We start from the raw sequence: 17,733 nt of genomic DNA on the forward strand, positions 1-17,733 counted from the left end.
ACATCACAGTATTTACTGATCACAACTAGTATGATGCCAACAGTACACATTCATCTTTGTCAGTTGATTTGGTTTGTAGGGCGTAAAGATGAAAACAGTTATTATTCTATGCATGATAACGTGTGAGGAATTTACAGTACAGAGATAACGTTCAGTTCTGGCTTCACATTCATCATTCATCACGAGCCACATTGATACAGAATTACTCAAATAAATAACATCAACAAACATTCAACCAGCAGCAGAGTTTGAACTTTAAGAACTCTTAAAACAAACAAACAAACAAACAACTAATTTCAGTGATTTTCCAGAAGTTGCACAGTAACACTTCAAATCTGTGTTCTTACTCGACTCTTTTTAAGAAAAATGTCCCTTTATTGATTTTGTCAGTAAGTCTTTAAATGCTGTTTTTATTGGAGCACCTGTGATAATGATCAATACTGTGTAACGCCTCAACAACACAACAGATTCAATTCTTAAATTAAAGCCACAATCTTTGATATGACTTTAAAAGGACATACAATATTTTAAAATATTAACGTAATAATAAAAAAAAAATCTCACTTCTGACATGTTCTGTTTTTTTATTTATTAATTTGCTCAATAAAAGGTGACTCAGCAGTTTTTATACCTTTAAATGGTGTGATTTTAGTACATTTATGTCAGAGTGTCATGATGTTGGTTATTTAATACATTCTGCATGTTGTGCAGCTGCATACGAAGGGTTTCAATTATAAGTGTAAAGAAAAATAAGAGAACTCAGAAAGTCACTGTCAGATATTGCATTCGAGATTTTACAATAGATACAAAACGATCTCAAATAATTTGACATTCCGAACTCTCTTTAAGTGTTTAAGATAGTGTTGTGAAAGTCCAAGTCCAGTTTTAGCTTAATGCATGGTTTAGTTTAAAGAATAAAACAGCTTAATAATGGAGCGGACACACACATTTAATATGCATAGAATAACACGATAAAAAGTCATAAATAATCGTGTGTACGATGTCGGCTCTGTAGCTTTAAATCAAAGGCAGAACACTACAGCAGTTCGATAACTGAAGCTACTATTTCCCTCGTCATATTGTGCTTTACTGGCCTTAAAGCTGCTTTCATTTGTGTTTGTACAGTCGGGAACAAAACCTCAGCTCCCAATCAGACGCTTTTCCCTGCTTTGACTTTCCTTCAAGTACATTCAGGCTACAGCTCGACCGATAAATCATAAATCAGCATTATTTTTAAAGAACCGTGACCATGACATGTAGAGAGCGCAACTTTTCACAGTGTTTCAAGTTGTCAGTGCTTCCTATTTGACTGCCTTCATTTATTTCTTCACAACGAAATACAGAGAGATTCTGTAAACCGGAATGTGTGCGGAAATTCTGTAGCTTTCACTGACTGGCATCAATAAATCCACCTTATTGATTTTGGCGTCAGGAAATGACGTATAAATAACGCTGCCGTCATCTTGCGAGTTCAAATCACGACACTTATTGTTTTTGCTTTTCACGTGTCATTTCACGCAAGAGCTGGATGGAAAACAAACACACGACTTTCACCCAGGAGACCGCCGTCCGTGTCCCGTGTGAAACAAAAAATCACCCGTTGACTTGAAACAAACGTACTTATTTGAACGCAAACTATGATCTTTTTTGAAAACATAACCACGTAGTTTAATTTGAGTTCACAACGTTAACCACGTGTTTAAAACCGCGACCGTAATGTGACGAGTCGCGAATGAAACGACACTTGAAAAGCTTAAAAGGCGTGACGTGTTATTTATACGCCCTCCCGTGTGATCACGTTGGTTAGCAGCTCATCATAACACCTGGATATCTAACATCGCTAACGTTACGTTGTTAAGTCTCTATGAGCTAAATGTAAACACTCACGATCCGATTAAATATCCTTTTTCTGATTTCTACCTTCTGTCCTTGAGTGACCTAACCTAAATAGTTTGTACCGTATGGTTTAACAACAGAAATTATATTTAAAAATGAGTACTGTACGACAGCGTATTAGGGCCATATATATATATCTAGAAAATAACAATGTATTACTTTAATTTTAGAGAATTTCAGATTTTTTTCACACAAATGTATGATATTTTAATCTCAGAGAATAAATTTAAAAAGAATTCTCGTAAATGTACGGCTTTGATCTCGGGAATTTTAACCCGTGTCAGTCATTTTGTAAAAATGAATACATTTTACTCTAATATGCCGTCGTAGTGCTGCCTATTAGAACTATTAAAATCAATCTAACAATGGGAATAGTGACTCCACTAACCCGTTAAAATGTTAATCAACTAATAAAGCTTTGGTCAGTTTGAATGAGGTATCAGAGGCTGCGTTTACGAAGTGCTTTGGTCGTGAGTGCATGCCACCGACATGGCATAATACTTTAGTGTGTAATAACTGACTTTTATCAAATTTATATTTTCTTCATTTGCAGAAGAAGTGCTCATAAATATGTTGCTGAACTTATAAATACTTCTCTTTGTGAGTTTCTTAGTAAATGCAGCCCTGAGAGAAGCACCCGTAAAATTATATTCATGAAATGTTTCCCTAAACACATACATGAAGCCTTTCAGTAAACACTGTATGCAGAGTTAACAATCAGATACAAAAACTAATGTGCATTATTTAAGCTTTCGCAGTAGAAAACAGGAGATAAATATAAAAACTTTGTACTAAAAATATATTTAAAAAACACATTCATAACACTGTCTGCACGGCTCTGCATGGCGAGGCAGTTTAACGCTTCATAAAATACCTAACTTTTTTAATATGATATATCGTCACTACCACTAAAACATTACTACTACTAATAAAGTGCAGAGGACGGAAGGCAGAAGCACAGAAATACATCGAACGGAAGAATCCCTGAAACCCATGAATTAGCAGCGTTCCCCCGAAGACTCTCTCTCTCTCTCTCTCTCTCTCTCGCTCTCCGAGTTTGATCGTACCAACTTTGATGACTCAGCAGATCACAAACATCCAGCGATCCCCAAAACCAGCAGCAACAAACCGACCGACCCTGCAGCCAAAATACAAATAATTAAAGAAAAGTGGTCAGAATCACACGGTTCCCATAAAGCACCAATAATGTTCAAACTGTTAATCACTGGGAAATATTCCATCGTTATTCGAAGAGAGCATCACTGTTATTCTGACGGAATTATCAGTGTTGAAGTCACACACACAAACGAACTGGTGGAGGCAGCAGTAGCAGCAGCTCCTTCATTCTAAGAGCTAAAGTCTGGTGTCTTTGTCGAGAGCATCGATAACAGCTGCAGTTCCCCGTTATAAAGGTCTGTCTGACAGCAAAGTAAAGAGGTGAAATGTTCCAAATATAGCTGATATGGATTCCTTCAGTTGTCTAAAATACATCCGGTACTTTGCGTTGCTTCAGTGCCGGCGCGTTTCTCTAAAATAGTCGTCGTACAGAAGCTCAGTCTGAACAGAAGCTCATCATTCACGTCGTCTGTAGTTCAGATGTTGTTACGACAGAAGGTGCCCTGATGAAACGTCCCTCCCACATCCCTTGTTTATGCTTTCACACTTCAGACAGTTCATCTCATGAATGGATGAGTTTGAGCCACTGAAACTGAGTTTAATGAAGGGGTTCATTAAAAACCATCATAATCAGCCTGTTGGTGTGAAACCAGACTCACCCTGGTTTCCAGCTGCCACGCTGTGAGAACCAGAGCACGGTTGGCCGTGGAGGTCGATCCTCTTCTCCTCAGTCACCATCAACCCCTGACAATACGGAAGTAAAGTTTATATTCATATATCACATGTACTTATATATTACATCAACCACATTTCCCTGTTTGAGTAAATTAGTAAAAGAAACAATATTATTTATGAAACGGTTTATTTGGGGAGAAATTTTAAACAAGACGTTTTGAAGAATAAACAACAAAGCTGATTCTGAGAATAAAATTATTTTGATGAAATGTTTACAATTTAAAGCTTTGATTGAGCTTCTTTTTCTGACTGAAGCTTGTGTCACACATGATGTGTTCAAGGAGTGTCGGAAAGTTGAAAATCGGACTGTTTTTACAGCTTCTGGCTCATTTCGGCCATTGCGTTTATTATTTATATATATATATATATATATATATATATATATATATATATTTACACACACACATGTGTGGAGTGTGAGTGGAAGATTAACACGCGTAGCAATTAGTTAACAAGTAAAAATAATAAATATAAGAAAAAGCAGAAATAAATGAAGGGAAATAAATAAAGAAATGACATTACATCAAAATAAAAAGGTAAAAAAGAAAATTATATGAATTTTATAAAAACATAAAAGAGCAAACAAATGTGAAAACAAATGAAAGTACTTATACTTACTTTCTTATATTTTGTTATGCGTCAACTTATTAATTTCACTTCACATTTCTTCATTTATTTGCTTATTGTTTTGCAGCTGTGTTCTGTATTTTATGGCACTCCTGTGACTCCATACTATTGAACCTAAAACAGCAAACTGTTTTTATTTTACAGTCACTGAGTCGTTTTGAAACACTGATAATATACCGCTAGAAATAAAACAAAATGTAATCTAAATATCAGAGTGTGACGCACCTCTATGTACACCAGGATCACCTTCACATCAACACACCGATCCAGCGTCATCCGTCCAGCTTCCAGCTTCTTGCACGGAGTGACGCAGTCTTTGCTGCTTGAGTCGGCGATAAGCTGCAAGAAGAAAACACCTCGAATATAAAATCACAAACAGCGAATGATTCAGTTTCTATTTCAGAGCAGACACGACAGGTGAACAAATCCATTCCTCCATGTTTATATTAATAAATGTATGAATGAGTGTGTGAGTGATGTGTGAACCTTCAGCACACAGAGAGGAATGAACGAGTGAAGTTTGGTGAACGTAAGAGCTGCTGAAGTGGAGATGTATCATCAGAGTCTGAGAACAAACTCATTGAGAGGAAACGTCTTAAAGAGACGTTTAGTTCCATTACAGACATTTAGAGACTCTACAGGTGAATATTCACCACTTCATCACTCACATTAAGAGACTCTACAGGTGAATATTCACCACTTCATCACTCACATTAAGAGACTCTACAGGTGAATATTCACCACTTCATCACTCACATTAAGAGACTCTACAGGTGAATATGCACCACTTCATCACTCACATTAAGAGACTCTACAGGTGAATATTCACCACTTCATCACTCACATTAAGACTCTACAGGTGAATATTCACCACTTCATCACTCACATTCAGAGACTCTACAGGTGAATATTCACCACTTCATCACTCACATTAAGAGACTCTACAGGTGAATATTCACCACTTCATCACTCACATTAAGAGACTCTACAGGTGAATATTCACCACTTCATCACTCACATTCAGAGACTCTACAGGTGAATATTCACCACTTCATCACTCACATTAAGAGACTCTACAGGTGAATATTCACCACTTCATCACTCACATTCAGAGACTCTACAGGTGAATATTCACCACTTCATCACTCACATTCAGAGACTCTACAGGTGAATATTCACCACTTCATCACTCACATTAAGAGACTCTACAGGTGAATATTCACCACTTCATCACTCACATTAAGACTCTACAGATGAATATTCACCACTTCATCACTCACATTAAGAGACTCTACAGGTGAATATTCACCACTTCATCACTCACATTAAGAAGACTCTACAGGTGAATATTCACCACTTCATCACTCACATTCAGAGACTCTACAGGTGAATATTCACCACTTCATCACTCACATTCAGAGACTCTACAGGTGAATATTCACCACTTCATCACTCACATTAAGAGACTCTACAGGTGAATATTCACCACTTCATCACTCACATTAAGACTCTACAGATGAATATTCACCACTTCATCACTCACATTAAGAGACTCTACAGATGAATATTCACCACTTCATCACTCACATTAAGAAGACTCTACAGGTGAATATTCACCACTTCATCACTCACATTAAGAGACTCTACAGGTGAATATTCACCACTTCATCACTCACATTCAGAGACTCTACAGGTGAATATTCACCACTTCATCACTCACATTAAGAGCAGTATTTATTGTATTACAAGTTTTTTGAGGTGTTATGTTTAAATATGCAAATGAGGCGTTATGTAAAGGTAACTTTTGGTGATTTTAGGAGAAATCTACAGACGTAAACAGACAAAGTAGTCAAATAAATGTTTTCTTTCCTCTCGTCTGAAAGAAGACGAGTTGTAGAAGAAAAATGAACTAAAATCTCTTCATTGAAAGTACATGAAAAATGATGTTTTGCCTGCAGTGTACAGATTTAGAGTCATTGATATGGGGCATTTTTAATGAATGAATGAATATAGATATATATATATATATACATATATATACTTGCTGCATTGTCATCATGCATGCAGGGAGATGTTTACCGTCGTGTTGATGCTGAACGTGGCCGTACAGTTCTGGTCGAACTCAACTGTCGGGTTGTCACAGCAGGAATAATTGGAGCTGCTCTCCATCACTGAGTCGGCCCTCACAGACGCTGCTGTCACTACAAAGAAACAACTTTAAACAACTGGTCATTTTCCACCTCGCTTCTTTTTTATTTCTCTCAAAATATTAAAATACCTCTGGACCAAACTCTACTTTCACGTGAACAAGAACTAAACATTAATATAAACATGTTATTGTTTAATCTCAATAATCTCAATTATTAGATGACATATGTTCATTCATAGCAAACGAATTAAGTACTTAAACATATCAATTACTTCCCTCATAGTGGGAATTTCCAACTCGGATATGATGAACCTGGATCTGGAAACTACCTCTCGTTGCAAGGAAAGCCCGGGGAATCCCGCGGCTTTCTTTTACTTTCGGTCGGTTAATACTGATGTAAACTCAACATTATGTCGCCCCAATAACATAAACATGCATAGTTAAAGGGTTGGCCCAAGCTTGAGGCGAACAAATAGAAATAGATAAATGTTACTGTAGCGGTAAAATATTAAAAAGTAGTCACGCGCCGGTGCAGCGTCCGCAGCTGCGGGGCGCTGATGAAACATTCGGATTCTAACAGGAGCTAAACGAAACGTTCACAATGGTCATACATATAAAAAATCACAACTTAATAGCAAACTAAACATAAATAATCTTTCTACACCGGCAGTCTCCCACTTATTCTATATTTCACGCGATAAAGACGTCATCTCTCTCTCGCGCACATAGTAACGCGAGACTTCCCTTAAAAACAAGTCAATTTAATGTTTATGTGTTGCAGCTCATGTTGTAAACGTGCGCAAGCACAACATTAACATGTCTCCTGATTCAACATGATGCGGCCTTCAATTCGGCTCATATTAAAATGATCTTGCGGTTTATTTTTCAGATTGGTGTCAGTACAAGAGGGGGGGGGGGGTCATTAGTTGCTTTTAAAGGCTGACATTCGAGTCGTGTTCAGTGCTTTCATTCTGATTTAATCGGCCACCGTCGATGTTTAATACACCGCATATATGTTTGCTCTCTGACGCACGTGTATGGAATTGGGAGGTGCGTATTATTTCCGTTTTAAGTTTCCGTTCCGCAGTTAACGGTCTCTATCCATCACAGCATGGCTAATAGAGTTCTACCAGCCGACTTTCACCGTAAAACACAACACAATAATAAGGCTTTAAATGATAAAGAATCACTGACTGATAGTTTACACTCACCTAAAACCACGAGGTACGGGAACAGAGCCATGCTGTCAAGCAGTGTGAGGAACTATAGATTGATCTCGTTCGCGCGCACGTGTTCTCGGTCGCGCTTGGGGAGTGTCCCTGCCTTCCGAGTAACTCGGTTTCATTTCCGTGAAACAGCGTTGACTCGTTGACTCAATATATAAGGAGCAAGCGTCCCTTAAACACTCGTCTGCACGTCACCAGCATCATCACCACCAACATGTCTCCAAATATCAAGAAGCTGGCTCTGCTGCTGTCGCTGTGTCACTGTAAGTATCCTCATTGACAACATTTGCATTGAACTTCACGATGCCATAATGCTCTTCTCTGAAACAAAAGGAAAATATTGCATTCTTAATCTATTGCATCGCATCATTATTTGAAATAAGGTGACTGCACGAAGTCCAATGTGATTTAATACCAAGTGTGTTTTATATTTCACATACAAGAAAGTTTCACTTTAGTGTTGACGTGCAAATCAGTCGAAATGGACAAAGCGATCTAAAATATGTGCGTCCTCAGCTGTTTCTACGTTTATTACAGGCTCTATAATAAACGTATTACAGGCTCTATAATAAACGTATTACGGGCTCTATAATAAACTAACATGGAACGTATTCTTGTGCGCTCTCCTCAGACGTGGCCGTGGCTTCCGCCGAGGCTCCGCTGGAGGTTCGAGCCGCCGTCGGGGAGGACTGTACTCTCGAATGCACCGCTGCTTATGAGCCAGGTGTCGAGTACAGAGCAGTGAGGTGGTACAAGGTAAAACTGCGCTTTATTTCATGGAACAAATACTTCACATGCACATCGTTTTATAAAGTACACGTACACGAAGCTGACGTGTTCTTCTGGTTTTACCGCGGTTGGCGTCAGGAAACACTCTCATTGGCTGGATTCAATTTAAATTGATGCAGCTTTCACTTTCTGTTTGCTGTTCCCTCCAAAAGTGCGTCACATGAAATAGACTGTAAGATAAATATATGTATGCAATAATTCACTCTTTGTAGTATTGTTCAAGTAAAAGGAAGTAGTTACAGAGGTAAAACGTAGTAGTAGTAGTTACTGAAAGAGAACATTACTCTTTTCCACAATCGTCGCATTAAGAGCACAAAATCATCTGATTTAAAAACAAAACAGCAAAATGTTACGACCATAAAACATACACAGAAAAGTAAGAGACTTCCTTGTATTCATCCTTATATTTTTGTCTTTTATTTACTCATTTGTTATTTTATTCATTCCTCTTTACATTTACACATTTTTTTTCTGATGTCGCAGGAAGGAGAGCCGCCGTCGTCCCGTCTCCACGGCCTCCTGACCAAAGACCTCCCCAACGGCACGACGCGGCGGTACCTCGGCCTGGAGCGAGCGGTGGAGCTGCTGGGCGAGTCTCGCGACATCATCCTGCCCAACGTCACCTGTGGCGACATCGGCTCGTACACGTGTCACCTGGCGGCACCCGTGGGCGAGCAGAACCGGGAGGGCCAGGTGCTCCTCAGGCTGAGCGGTAAGAGGCTCCGCTGGGTTTCTCACTCGCATATTTACCCAAAACTTTCCCCGTTCTCTGATGGCAAAAACATCTGGCCCCCTGAGGCGTCCATTCAAATCTGAATCGGGGAACTTCCAGATGACAAACATCACATTTGCATCTGCTCTAGAAAAACAAGGATCTTTGGCTCCAGGGCTCTGATTGGGTGAAGAACCTGTCATGCACACCTGCTTTTTAAAACATCAATTATCTTACATCATTATGGGTGCAGTTATTACTTTATTCCTTTGCTCATCTTATCTCGTTAGCAGGTCATTGATGCAGGTTTTGAACTCGAGTAACTTGACTTTCTGTTTTCACTTTCAGATTGTCCCGCCGACGGTCCCACAGAAAACCGTCTGACGGACACTTACTTGGTTGTTTTCGCCACAATCGTGCTGATGCTTGCCCTCGTGATTTTCCTCATCAGCTACGTGAGTCTGACCCTGGAGAAAACAAATCATTCACGTGGTTTCACAGCGACACAAACAACCCAGTTTACTGCTTTGTCCTTTTTCATTCCTTATTTAAAGGTATGTTTTTTTTCTTCTCGCCACCACAGGGCAATTTAAAGAATATCATCAGAGACAAAAACAGGACACCGAAAAAAGAAACGTTACTGGACGCACCGCTCAAACCGCTCGACAAAAAGGACTTACAGTCGGTTTATACGTTGGGTCCTAAAGTGTCCAAAACAGCCACGATGAAGCACGTCTATGTTTAAAGAATGTTGCAGAAAGAAGACGACCAGACGACCCGTGACGACGCCACTAAACTGCTTCTCAGCGTGTCCTTATTTCTACCACATCTCCAACTTCACTTGTGATTTAAGAAAAAGTCCAGTTTTGACACTAATAATCCCTCCAATGAGCAACAGAAACCTTTAATTGGACGATCACAGACTTCTATTAAACGATGAACCCCCCTAATATTAAAAACCTCTCAAGGACCAACGCGTAGAAAACTCTTCAGAAGCTAAAACAAAATGTGGACACGGAGCGGGATGTCCCGGCACCGGACAGAAGCTGCCGTTGGCCCCCGGTGGGGGGCCGCTGTTCGATTCCCATCCATCGGGCTCCTTCTGTCCACCTGTGGAAGTGTGCGTTGGGCAAGAGGCTGAACCCGAAGTTGCTCCACCGATGGTCAGGATAGATGGATGGAAGGATGGATGCTTTATTAATGTGTGTGAATAGGTGCTAGAGGATCTACGTCCTCCTTCATTCCCAAACCTGTGAAATGTGAAACAGTTCTCTGTAAATTTACCACTTGTCTAATATTTTTTATGCTCATTCATGGCTTCACGCTCAAAGGCCTCTAGTGGTTGCGGTGATTCATTTGACTTTTTTAAAAACTGCTTTATTCCCTGTTTCTCTTCACGTCATGACTGCTGACTTCTCTCTGAACCCCTCAACCCGCTGGTGGGATTTAAAAGCATGTTTTCTTTGAAACAATCGGTATTTTCATCTTTCCGACTGTCCTTGAAAACGTCATGTGTTACGAACGCTTACGTCAGAAAAAGCATTTAAAAAAATACACCTGCACTCTATTTATAACATGTTCATTTATCTACTTGTGTTATAAATACTTTGTCTCCAGACACCAGACGAAGCCGGTTTACTCTCCATATCTTTTTCATTACGTGTCGGTGGGAAACTCCACCGTGTGACCCTTGAAGCAGCAGACTAGGAAGCGCGTCGTGGTGACCTTTAAAAGAAGAAGAACTGAAAACAGATGACATGTGTCAGCTTTATGATATCTATTTGGACTCATCGGGGGAAAGCCCTCAGCAACGTCGTCACAGTCTGCTTCTGTCTGCTTCTGTTCACTAATGGAGAACTGTGATAAAATATCTTATAAATAGATGCAAGGACTGAGGGGTTTGTAAAGAAATGTTTAAGTGAGATCTCGTGTTCTCAGCTTGTTGAGACGTCATGGCGGCTTGTTTTGAGCTTTTAGTTCACAGCCAATGAAAGAGTTTGTTGTGAGATTAGAGTTGAATCTAGAAGAGCAAGTGGAATTAAAGACACTGATATTGAATTTGTCTCTGGTTTCACTTTGTTTTTACTCTTAAGTTCTGTTTATATGTGTAAAACATTGCTGTTTGTTGACGGGTAAAAGGACATTTGTCTGTTATACACTAATCTTTTTGTTCCTGTTCAGTTTGCTAACGCTCACAGACGTTAAGATAGAATAATATCTTTATTCTGCAGACATGCTGCATGGCAGCCCTCTAGCCTCATTACAACGCTCGTTTACCTTTAATAAACATGTTAAAGAACCTTTTTGAGCATTTATGTGACTCACCTCTGAATGTGATTAAATTTATGATACATTTGAAACAAAAACATTATTTGAATCTGTGTGTTTTAGGTTTGTGGTTGTGAAAATAATCTCTGATTTATTTTATATGAAATAAGTAGCACTCAGTGACTGTAATGACACGTTTGTGATTTTATCCATTTCATGTTTACTCTGAAGAAAACTTAGTTTTTAAAATTTAAGTGGGCAAAATTGAAGCTGAAGAGACCGAGGTATCCTCACTTTTACTCTGTAAACACTGGATACTACATAATGCAACCTGACAACTGTTTCACAAGCTAACGTTGGTGGTTAACGAAATAGAACTAGTTATTGTGCTTAAAGATCACACGACTAATAACCTGAAATACTTTATCAGCCAATATTTTGTGTTGTTTTCTACCTTTTTACTTTGTTTTTATGGCAGTTTTTTAACAAGATACGTATGTATGAAATATATTTTCATCACTTTTCTCTTCCTCAGAGACACCTGTGCTGTTGAACTTTATTAGCAACGAGAGCTTCATTTGAGAGGTTCACGGTGAACAACACGTCTGTTGGGAACCCACCATCATCATTAGTTAGTACAGTTTTAGTTGTGTGTCTTTCATTGAGTAAGTTAACATCTTAACAGGAAGCAAAACCTTCATCTGTTTCCTTTCCTCAGGTGTAAATATAGTTCAGCTTCCACCCACAACGTTCACACTTCACTTTAAAACGCAGAAGAGACCTTTTCAAAATAACACTTCTCGTAAAGCAGAGAAGTTTATATTACAATATCTTTATATATCGTTTCTTTGAATTATGTGATACATTTGGTTTTACATGACCTTTTGGTTTAGGGACCTGTGTAGCTACATCATAGTATTGCTATATTGTTGGTAACATTAGCCGATCTAATACATCTTTGTAGTTGTTTTGTGTCTCTTTGTGGTTGTGTTGTGTCTCTTTGTAGTTGTTTTGTGTCTCTTTGTGGTTATTTTGTGAAAAAGAAAGTTGCTTGTATAAAGAGAAGTCAAACACATAGCGCCATCTGGTTGTCGTGGCCGAGTGGTTAAGGCGATGGACTAGAAATCCATTGGGGTCTCCCCGCGCAGGTTCGAATCCTGCCGACAACGTGGTACTTTTTTCCTCTAATAAATCATTTCAGTTTTTCTAGATTGTACGTTGGTGTTAGTATTATTATATAACATTTAGGCTAGAAAAAACCTTGTTCTAACGCATCGGCGTTCCTTAAAGTTATATTTGACTAACTAGGGTAAGTATGATAAACATTAACATTATAATTTATGTAAATATTAAGTTCATAAAAGGGGGTATGACCACTAGTATATGCTAAACCTTTTCGACCATTGTGATATTTGAGGTATACATTTATTGTTGTTGGTTATTTTATTTTCTTAGTATTTATTACATCTATAAATCTGTTATTTATGTTGTCCTACGTCTTAGCATTGTGCCTCTTTAACATCTGAATGTAACCTTACACCCCAGGAATTATAAAAGCCTTATCTTTGAAGTTAAAATGAACAAAACAATTCGTCTCTGGTCCGAGCTAACATCACATTATGTGTGCAACGTAAATACACTGTGCAATACTACAATTATTCTGTCTCTATATATAATGTTTTAGTTATTGTGAATGTTTTACTTTTCTAAGTTATTTAATATTCTTTACTGTTTTATTACTTCTTTTGATTTTGTTTGTACTCTGTCTCTTGTTTGCATTATCCTGTATACTGCTGTAATCCTATAAATGTCCCCGCTGCGGGGACTCTTTTATTAGAATCTTATTTTATTAATTTTGCGACACTTATTTTGAAGGAGGTTGTCGTTCCGTTTCCGCTCTGTTCTCCTGTTACTTAGCAACGACGAACGCTCTGCGCGTGCTAGCTTGTGTGCAAAAACATGGCCGACGATGAAGAAGAAGACCTGGACAAACTGCTGGATGAAGTAGAAAAAAGGTTTTGTCGCAACGTTTCTGTCACGTGTTCCGCCCGCGTGGACCCGAGCGAGGTGGGAAAATGCGGGAAAGACAGCGAAGGACAAAGAAAACACAACAGGTAAACAATGCTAATGTTGCTAGCCAATGCTAGCTAACCTAGGTAATGCTAGCTAATGCTAGCTAACAGTGGGATGTACCATTGTGTTAAGTAAAGGTGCAGTAAAGTTAGCTTGTGTTCATAATAACTACTAAAACAGACACCTATCATTTATAATAATAATAATAATAACTAGAACAGACACCTATCAAAGTTCAAAGGAAATTAAAAATCAGGAAATAATTGAAAATATTTTTTGAAAGCAGCTTTAGTAGGTAATCTCCGCCCCCCCCCCCCCCACACACACACATAGAAATTTAATGTATGTACAAATATTTAAATAAAATAAATATATATGCATAACAGAGAAAGCTCCATATTGTTCATTTAATTTCCTGTAGCCAGGTTTAGAAATACTTAAGAAGACATGAGAAGTCAACACCAAAACAAAAGTCAATAAATATTGGTATCTGGATTTTTCATGTTTAATTCCCTATCTAAATGTGGCCTTCTCCAAACTAGCATGTCTAAAATACTGCAGAAATGCTGACTCCTTAAGAAGCAAACATTGTGTCTAAAAACACTGGCATCAGCCTAAGAGATGACGTTTAAATCGATGAATCTTAAACATTGTGTCATCTTTACTGAAGCTCGATACTTTGTTTCCTCTGATTTTAGAGCCACAGCACCTGACCAGCCGGTGAGCAGCGTCGCCAACGATATCGACGCTCTTCTGGAAGAATTACTGGAGGAAGAATTACTGGAGGAAGACTCCAGCGATTCCTCTCAACGAAAGGTGAACAACCACGTTAACAACTATTACTTTTCTCCACATGGAATATGTTTTTATAAAGGTCAGGGTGTCTTCTAACCTGAGTATCTAGGTGTGCCTGTGACATTCACCTTCCTTGAGTCCTGGAAGAAAATAGTAAATTAAAAGAAGCCATATTTTGTTGAAATACATTTTTAGGGAAGTTAAAGTATTAAAAAATCATGGGACACACTCGTGAAAACGACGTAACTATTTAGGTGTTAGTAAGTAATCATCGTCATAATCAAACCGATCTGTTCCCTTTGTGTTTTTATGGTGAGGGGGATCATATCTCCTCTTTTAACATCTTACAAATGAATACACTTCAAAGAAACAAATCCATCCAGGTTCAAATGAAGTGACGTCAGATTCTTCACTACAACAATGTGTTTTCTTTATTTGACTTTTCACTTCAGACGCAACAGTTCCCGAAAGGAACACAAGTGGAGAAGAAGCTGTCGTCTCAGTCAGGAGGGAGAAAGTAAGTCAACAACAACAACAACAACACACAGCTGTGAGTAATAACTACAGCTGCTTCATATGATAATGACTACAATAACCACAGACTCTTTATAATAACCATCATTAATAAATGGTTAATTTGTTTATAGTTATTTCTCTGTTTCATAAACAATGAGATAATAACTAATAATGTTTACTATGTATTAGAAATGTATAGGACTCTGTATACTATGAAGTATTTGTTAATGATTAGTATATTATTTGTAAACTTTTAAGACATCTATAAACATTTCAGAGAGCGATGGACCAGAAACCAATTTTTAATCTGGTCAAAGTTTGAGCTTTGTAAATAATGTTTATAGATGCTTTACAGAGTATTAATGAACCATTTAAGAAAGAATTATTATCATCAGTTACAACTTTATAATAGCCATGCAAATAATGTTTATAGGCATTTTACAAACTGTCAAAATAACAGATTACTAATTATAATATTATGAATTATTTGTTTGTCTGTAAAATAACTATTAACTAAAGTGTAATTAACTCAATCAATTTACCATAATTATTAATGATGGTTATTATACGGTGTTTAGTTTTTCTCATAAAAAGTGTAAACTATGTTTTCTATATCCTGATGTTTGTGTGAAACTGTTGACTCTCTTAAAGTCGGATGTTGTTTTTCTTTGTGCATTGTTGATCATTCGTCCAGGTGTTGTCCTGTCTTCGTTGGCGGGAGCTCCGTCACAAGCGGCGTCGGAACGCCAACGTCCAAGAGGTGAGAAAACATCTCAGAGTTTTCACAACAACTTCAATAAATACACTCCTGTTAACGGTGACGACTGATGCACAGGTCATGTGACCAGCTGAGGTGTACGTCCTGTGACTTCCGGGTGCTGACGTTTGACGACTGTGAGTGGGACTCGTCCTGTGATTACCTGTTCCTCAGGTGAGTCTGCAACGAGGCATGAAGTCCACACGGCACCACCGTTCCTCCAACGCTTCCCATTTCACTTCTCTGTCCTTGTAGGATTCTAAAGGAGATCAGAGGAACGTCTGAGAAAAAGAACGATGTTTTGTCTCCTTTCTTCTGTTCACCTCGCGTCCCTTTTGAATTTATCTGGCGACCCCTTCAGGGGCCCAGATCCCTTGTTTGGAAACCGATCTACGATATATCTCTTATTGGCCAGCTGTTGATCACTCAACATGTAAACATTACAAATGTGTCACATTTTGTTTTACCGTTGCAATGTGTGTGAAGGACGCCGCCATCTTGGTTTTTGGCCGTGGCCATCATTGTCTAACAACAATTATAATAATGATAACTATTATTATTATAACAGTTATAATATTAATACTAATAATAACAGTTTTCATAGTAGTAGTAGTAATAATAATATTTACATTGATTATTCTAACTAATAATAATAATTGTGATGATATAAAAATGTCATGTGGTCATTTTACAATATTATAATATTAAAGACAAGCTACTCTCATAAATACTCTCCAACGTTGTGTTTCTTTTGTGTGTTTTGTAGGAACAACATGCCAGACCGTGAGAAGCTCAGAGCCAGGCTGAAGAAGAGGAGAGGTGTTCGGGCGTTCGCCTGTCAGTGCAGCTGGTTCTCCACGACGGAGCCGACGGACCTCAGAGACCGAGCGGAGTTCAGATGGGTCTGTGGGAACCACCGGGACTGATGCTGCTCAAGAGAACGTACGGATGTATAAATGGAACGTTTACGGACAGAGAAACTGTCTTTCACGCCTTTCTTTATCGAACACACAACACGACCGTCCTGCAGTTAAATAACCACCTCGACTCGTCCTCACGAGTCGAGGTGCAGCGTGTGAAGCTCAGTGGCCTTCACTGCTGTCCTCCAGCTGAAATATCACCTTATAGCCACATTGTGGCGCCACAGCTCATTTTTAAGGCTGTAACTATGTACGTCTTCGTATTAAACCGTTCGGTACGAGTCGTTTGAATAACGCTCGAGCATTTAGAGAATGCAAAAGCCTAAATTCAGGAGAATATAATGTTCTCAGCTGGTCTGGCTCTGGGATCCACCGTCATTCCGCGACCCAAAGAGAGTGACATTTTACTTTCACAATATGAACGTTGAATGTACTGGTGCAGCTCAACTCAGTCAGAATGCATTTTGATTGGCTGACCTGAATCACATGTGATTCAGTACCCATCAGCCTCAGCTGGCTGTTAAATTCCGTGATAGTCACGTGCTCACCCACTGACCAATCACAGCACACTGCACCTCGCGGGAAGGCTACAGATGAACACTGAGCTGCGCGTAATTCTGACGTCATTATAGGCCACTAGCGGCCGCTGACACGTCAAAGAACACGCCCAACATGTCAAACTAAAGATCTGATTGGTTGAACACTATGACAATCAACAATATTGCCCCCATGTACTTTAATCTGCACTGGCGGCAGAGCCCAGTCTGCAGGCCTCTGGCTGTTCTTACATAGAGACAGAGAGGTGAGATCTGAGAGCAACTGAGGAAGACAGTAGCTGTGCAATGAGAAAATAAGATAATGGGGAAAATATTTTTATAAATTATAATACATGTAGTGCATTTAAGAAAAATTATTAAATTATAAAATAAATTATTATTTTTTTAAAATATAAATAGCTTTGTGATTCTGTTTAGGCCAGCAGAGAAGGCCTTGCAGGCCCTGACGGCCCGCCACTGGTCAAACTAAAGTCACACCACAGATGTTTGGAGTTTTCGTGCCCCTGTTGATAATATTCAGCGTCTGCAGAGGTTGAGCTCACTCATGTTCAAGTCACAGTTTAGTTTGATCAAAGCTTTATTGTTCAGCTGCAAACA

The 17,733-nt window shown here is 38.7% G+C and overlaps 2 protein-coding genes across 2 annotated transcripts; both read left to right on the plus strand.

Annotated features, from left to right (window-relative positions):
• Nucleotides 1-7,887: 7,887 nt before the first annotated feature.
• On the plus strand, nucleotides 7,888-11,499 carry cd83 (CD83 molecule). The gene is made up of 5 exons (XM_079275171.1): nucleotides 7,888-8,012; nucleotides 8,381-8,505; nucleotides 9,022-9,250; nucleotides 9,599-9,705; nucleotides 9,834-11,499. The coding sequence occupies exons 1-5, from the start codon at nucleotides 7,964-7,966 to the stop codon at nucleotides 9,993-9,995; spliced, it is 672 nt and encodes a 223-aa protein (XP_079131297.1). The 5' UTR covers nucleotides 7,888-7,963; the 3' UTR covers nucleotides 9,996-11,499.
• Nucleotides 11,500-13,477: 1,978 nt separating this feature from the next.
• cfap418 (cilia and flagella associated protein 418) lies at nucleotides 13,478-16,997 on the plus strand (the record flags this gene model as incomplete). The annotated part of the gene is made up of 6 exons (XM_079275629.1): nucleotides 13,478-13,632; nucleotides 14,290-14,407; nucleotides 14,839-14,903; nucleotides 15,597-15,662; nucleotides 15,738-15,833; nucleotides 16,426-16,997. 6 exons carry the CDS (start codon nucleotides 13,478-13,480, stop codon nucleotides 16,583-16,585), a joined length of 660 nt encoding a protein of 219 aa, XP_079131755.1. The 3' UTR covers nucleotides 16,586-16,997.
• Nucleotides 16,998-17,733: the final 736 nt, after the last annotated feature.

Source organism: Melanostigma gelatinosum (genome assembly GCF_949748355.1).
Source record: "Melanostigma gelatinosum genome assembly, chromosome: 9".
Lineage (NCBI taxonomy): Eukaryota > Metazoa > Chordata > Actinopteri > Perciformes > Zoarcidae > Melanostigma > Melanostigma gelatinosum.

What these genes read in the sequence shown, in the direction of transcription:
- cd83 (XM_079275171.1), top strand. Translation starts at nt 7,964, where the DNA reads ATGTCTCCAAATATCAAGAAGCTGGCTCTGCTGCTGTCGCTGTGTCAC. An exon ending in GAGCAGTGAGGTGGTACAAG is followed by an intron (nt 8,506 to 9,021) that starts GTAAAACTGCGC and finishes CTGATGTCGCAG; the next exon opens with GAAGGAGAGCCGCCGTCGTC. An exon ending in TGATTTTCCTCATCAGCTAC is followed by an intron (nt 9,706 to 9,833) that starts GTGAGTCTGACC and finishes TCGCCACCACAG; the next exon opens with GGCAATTTAAAGAATATCAT.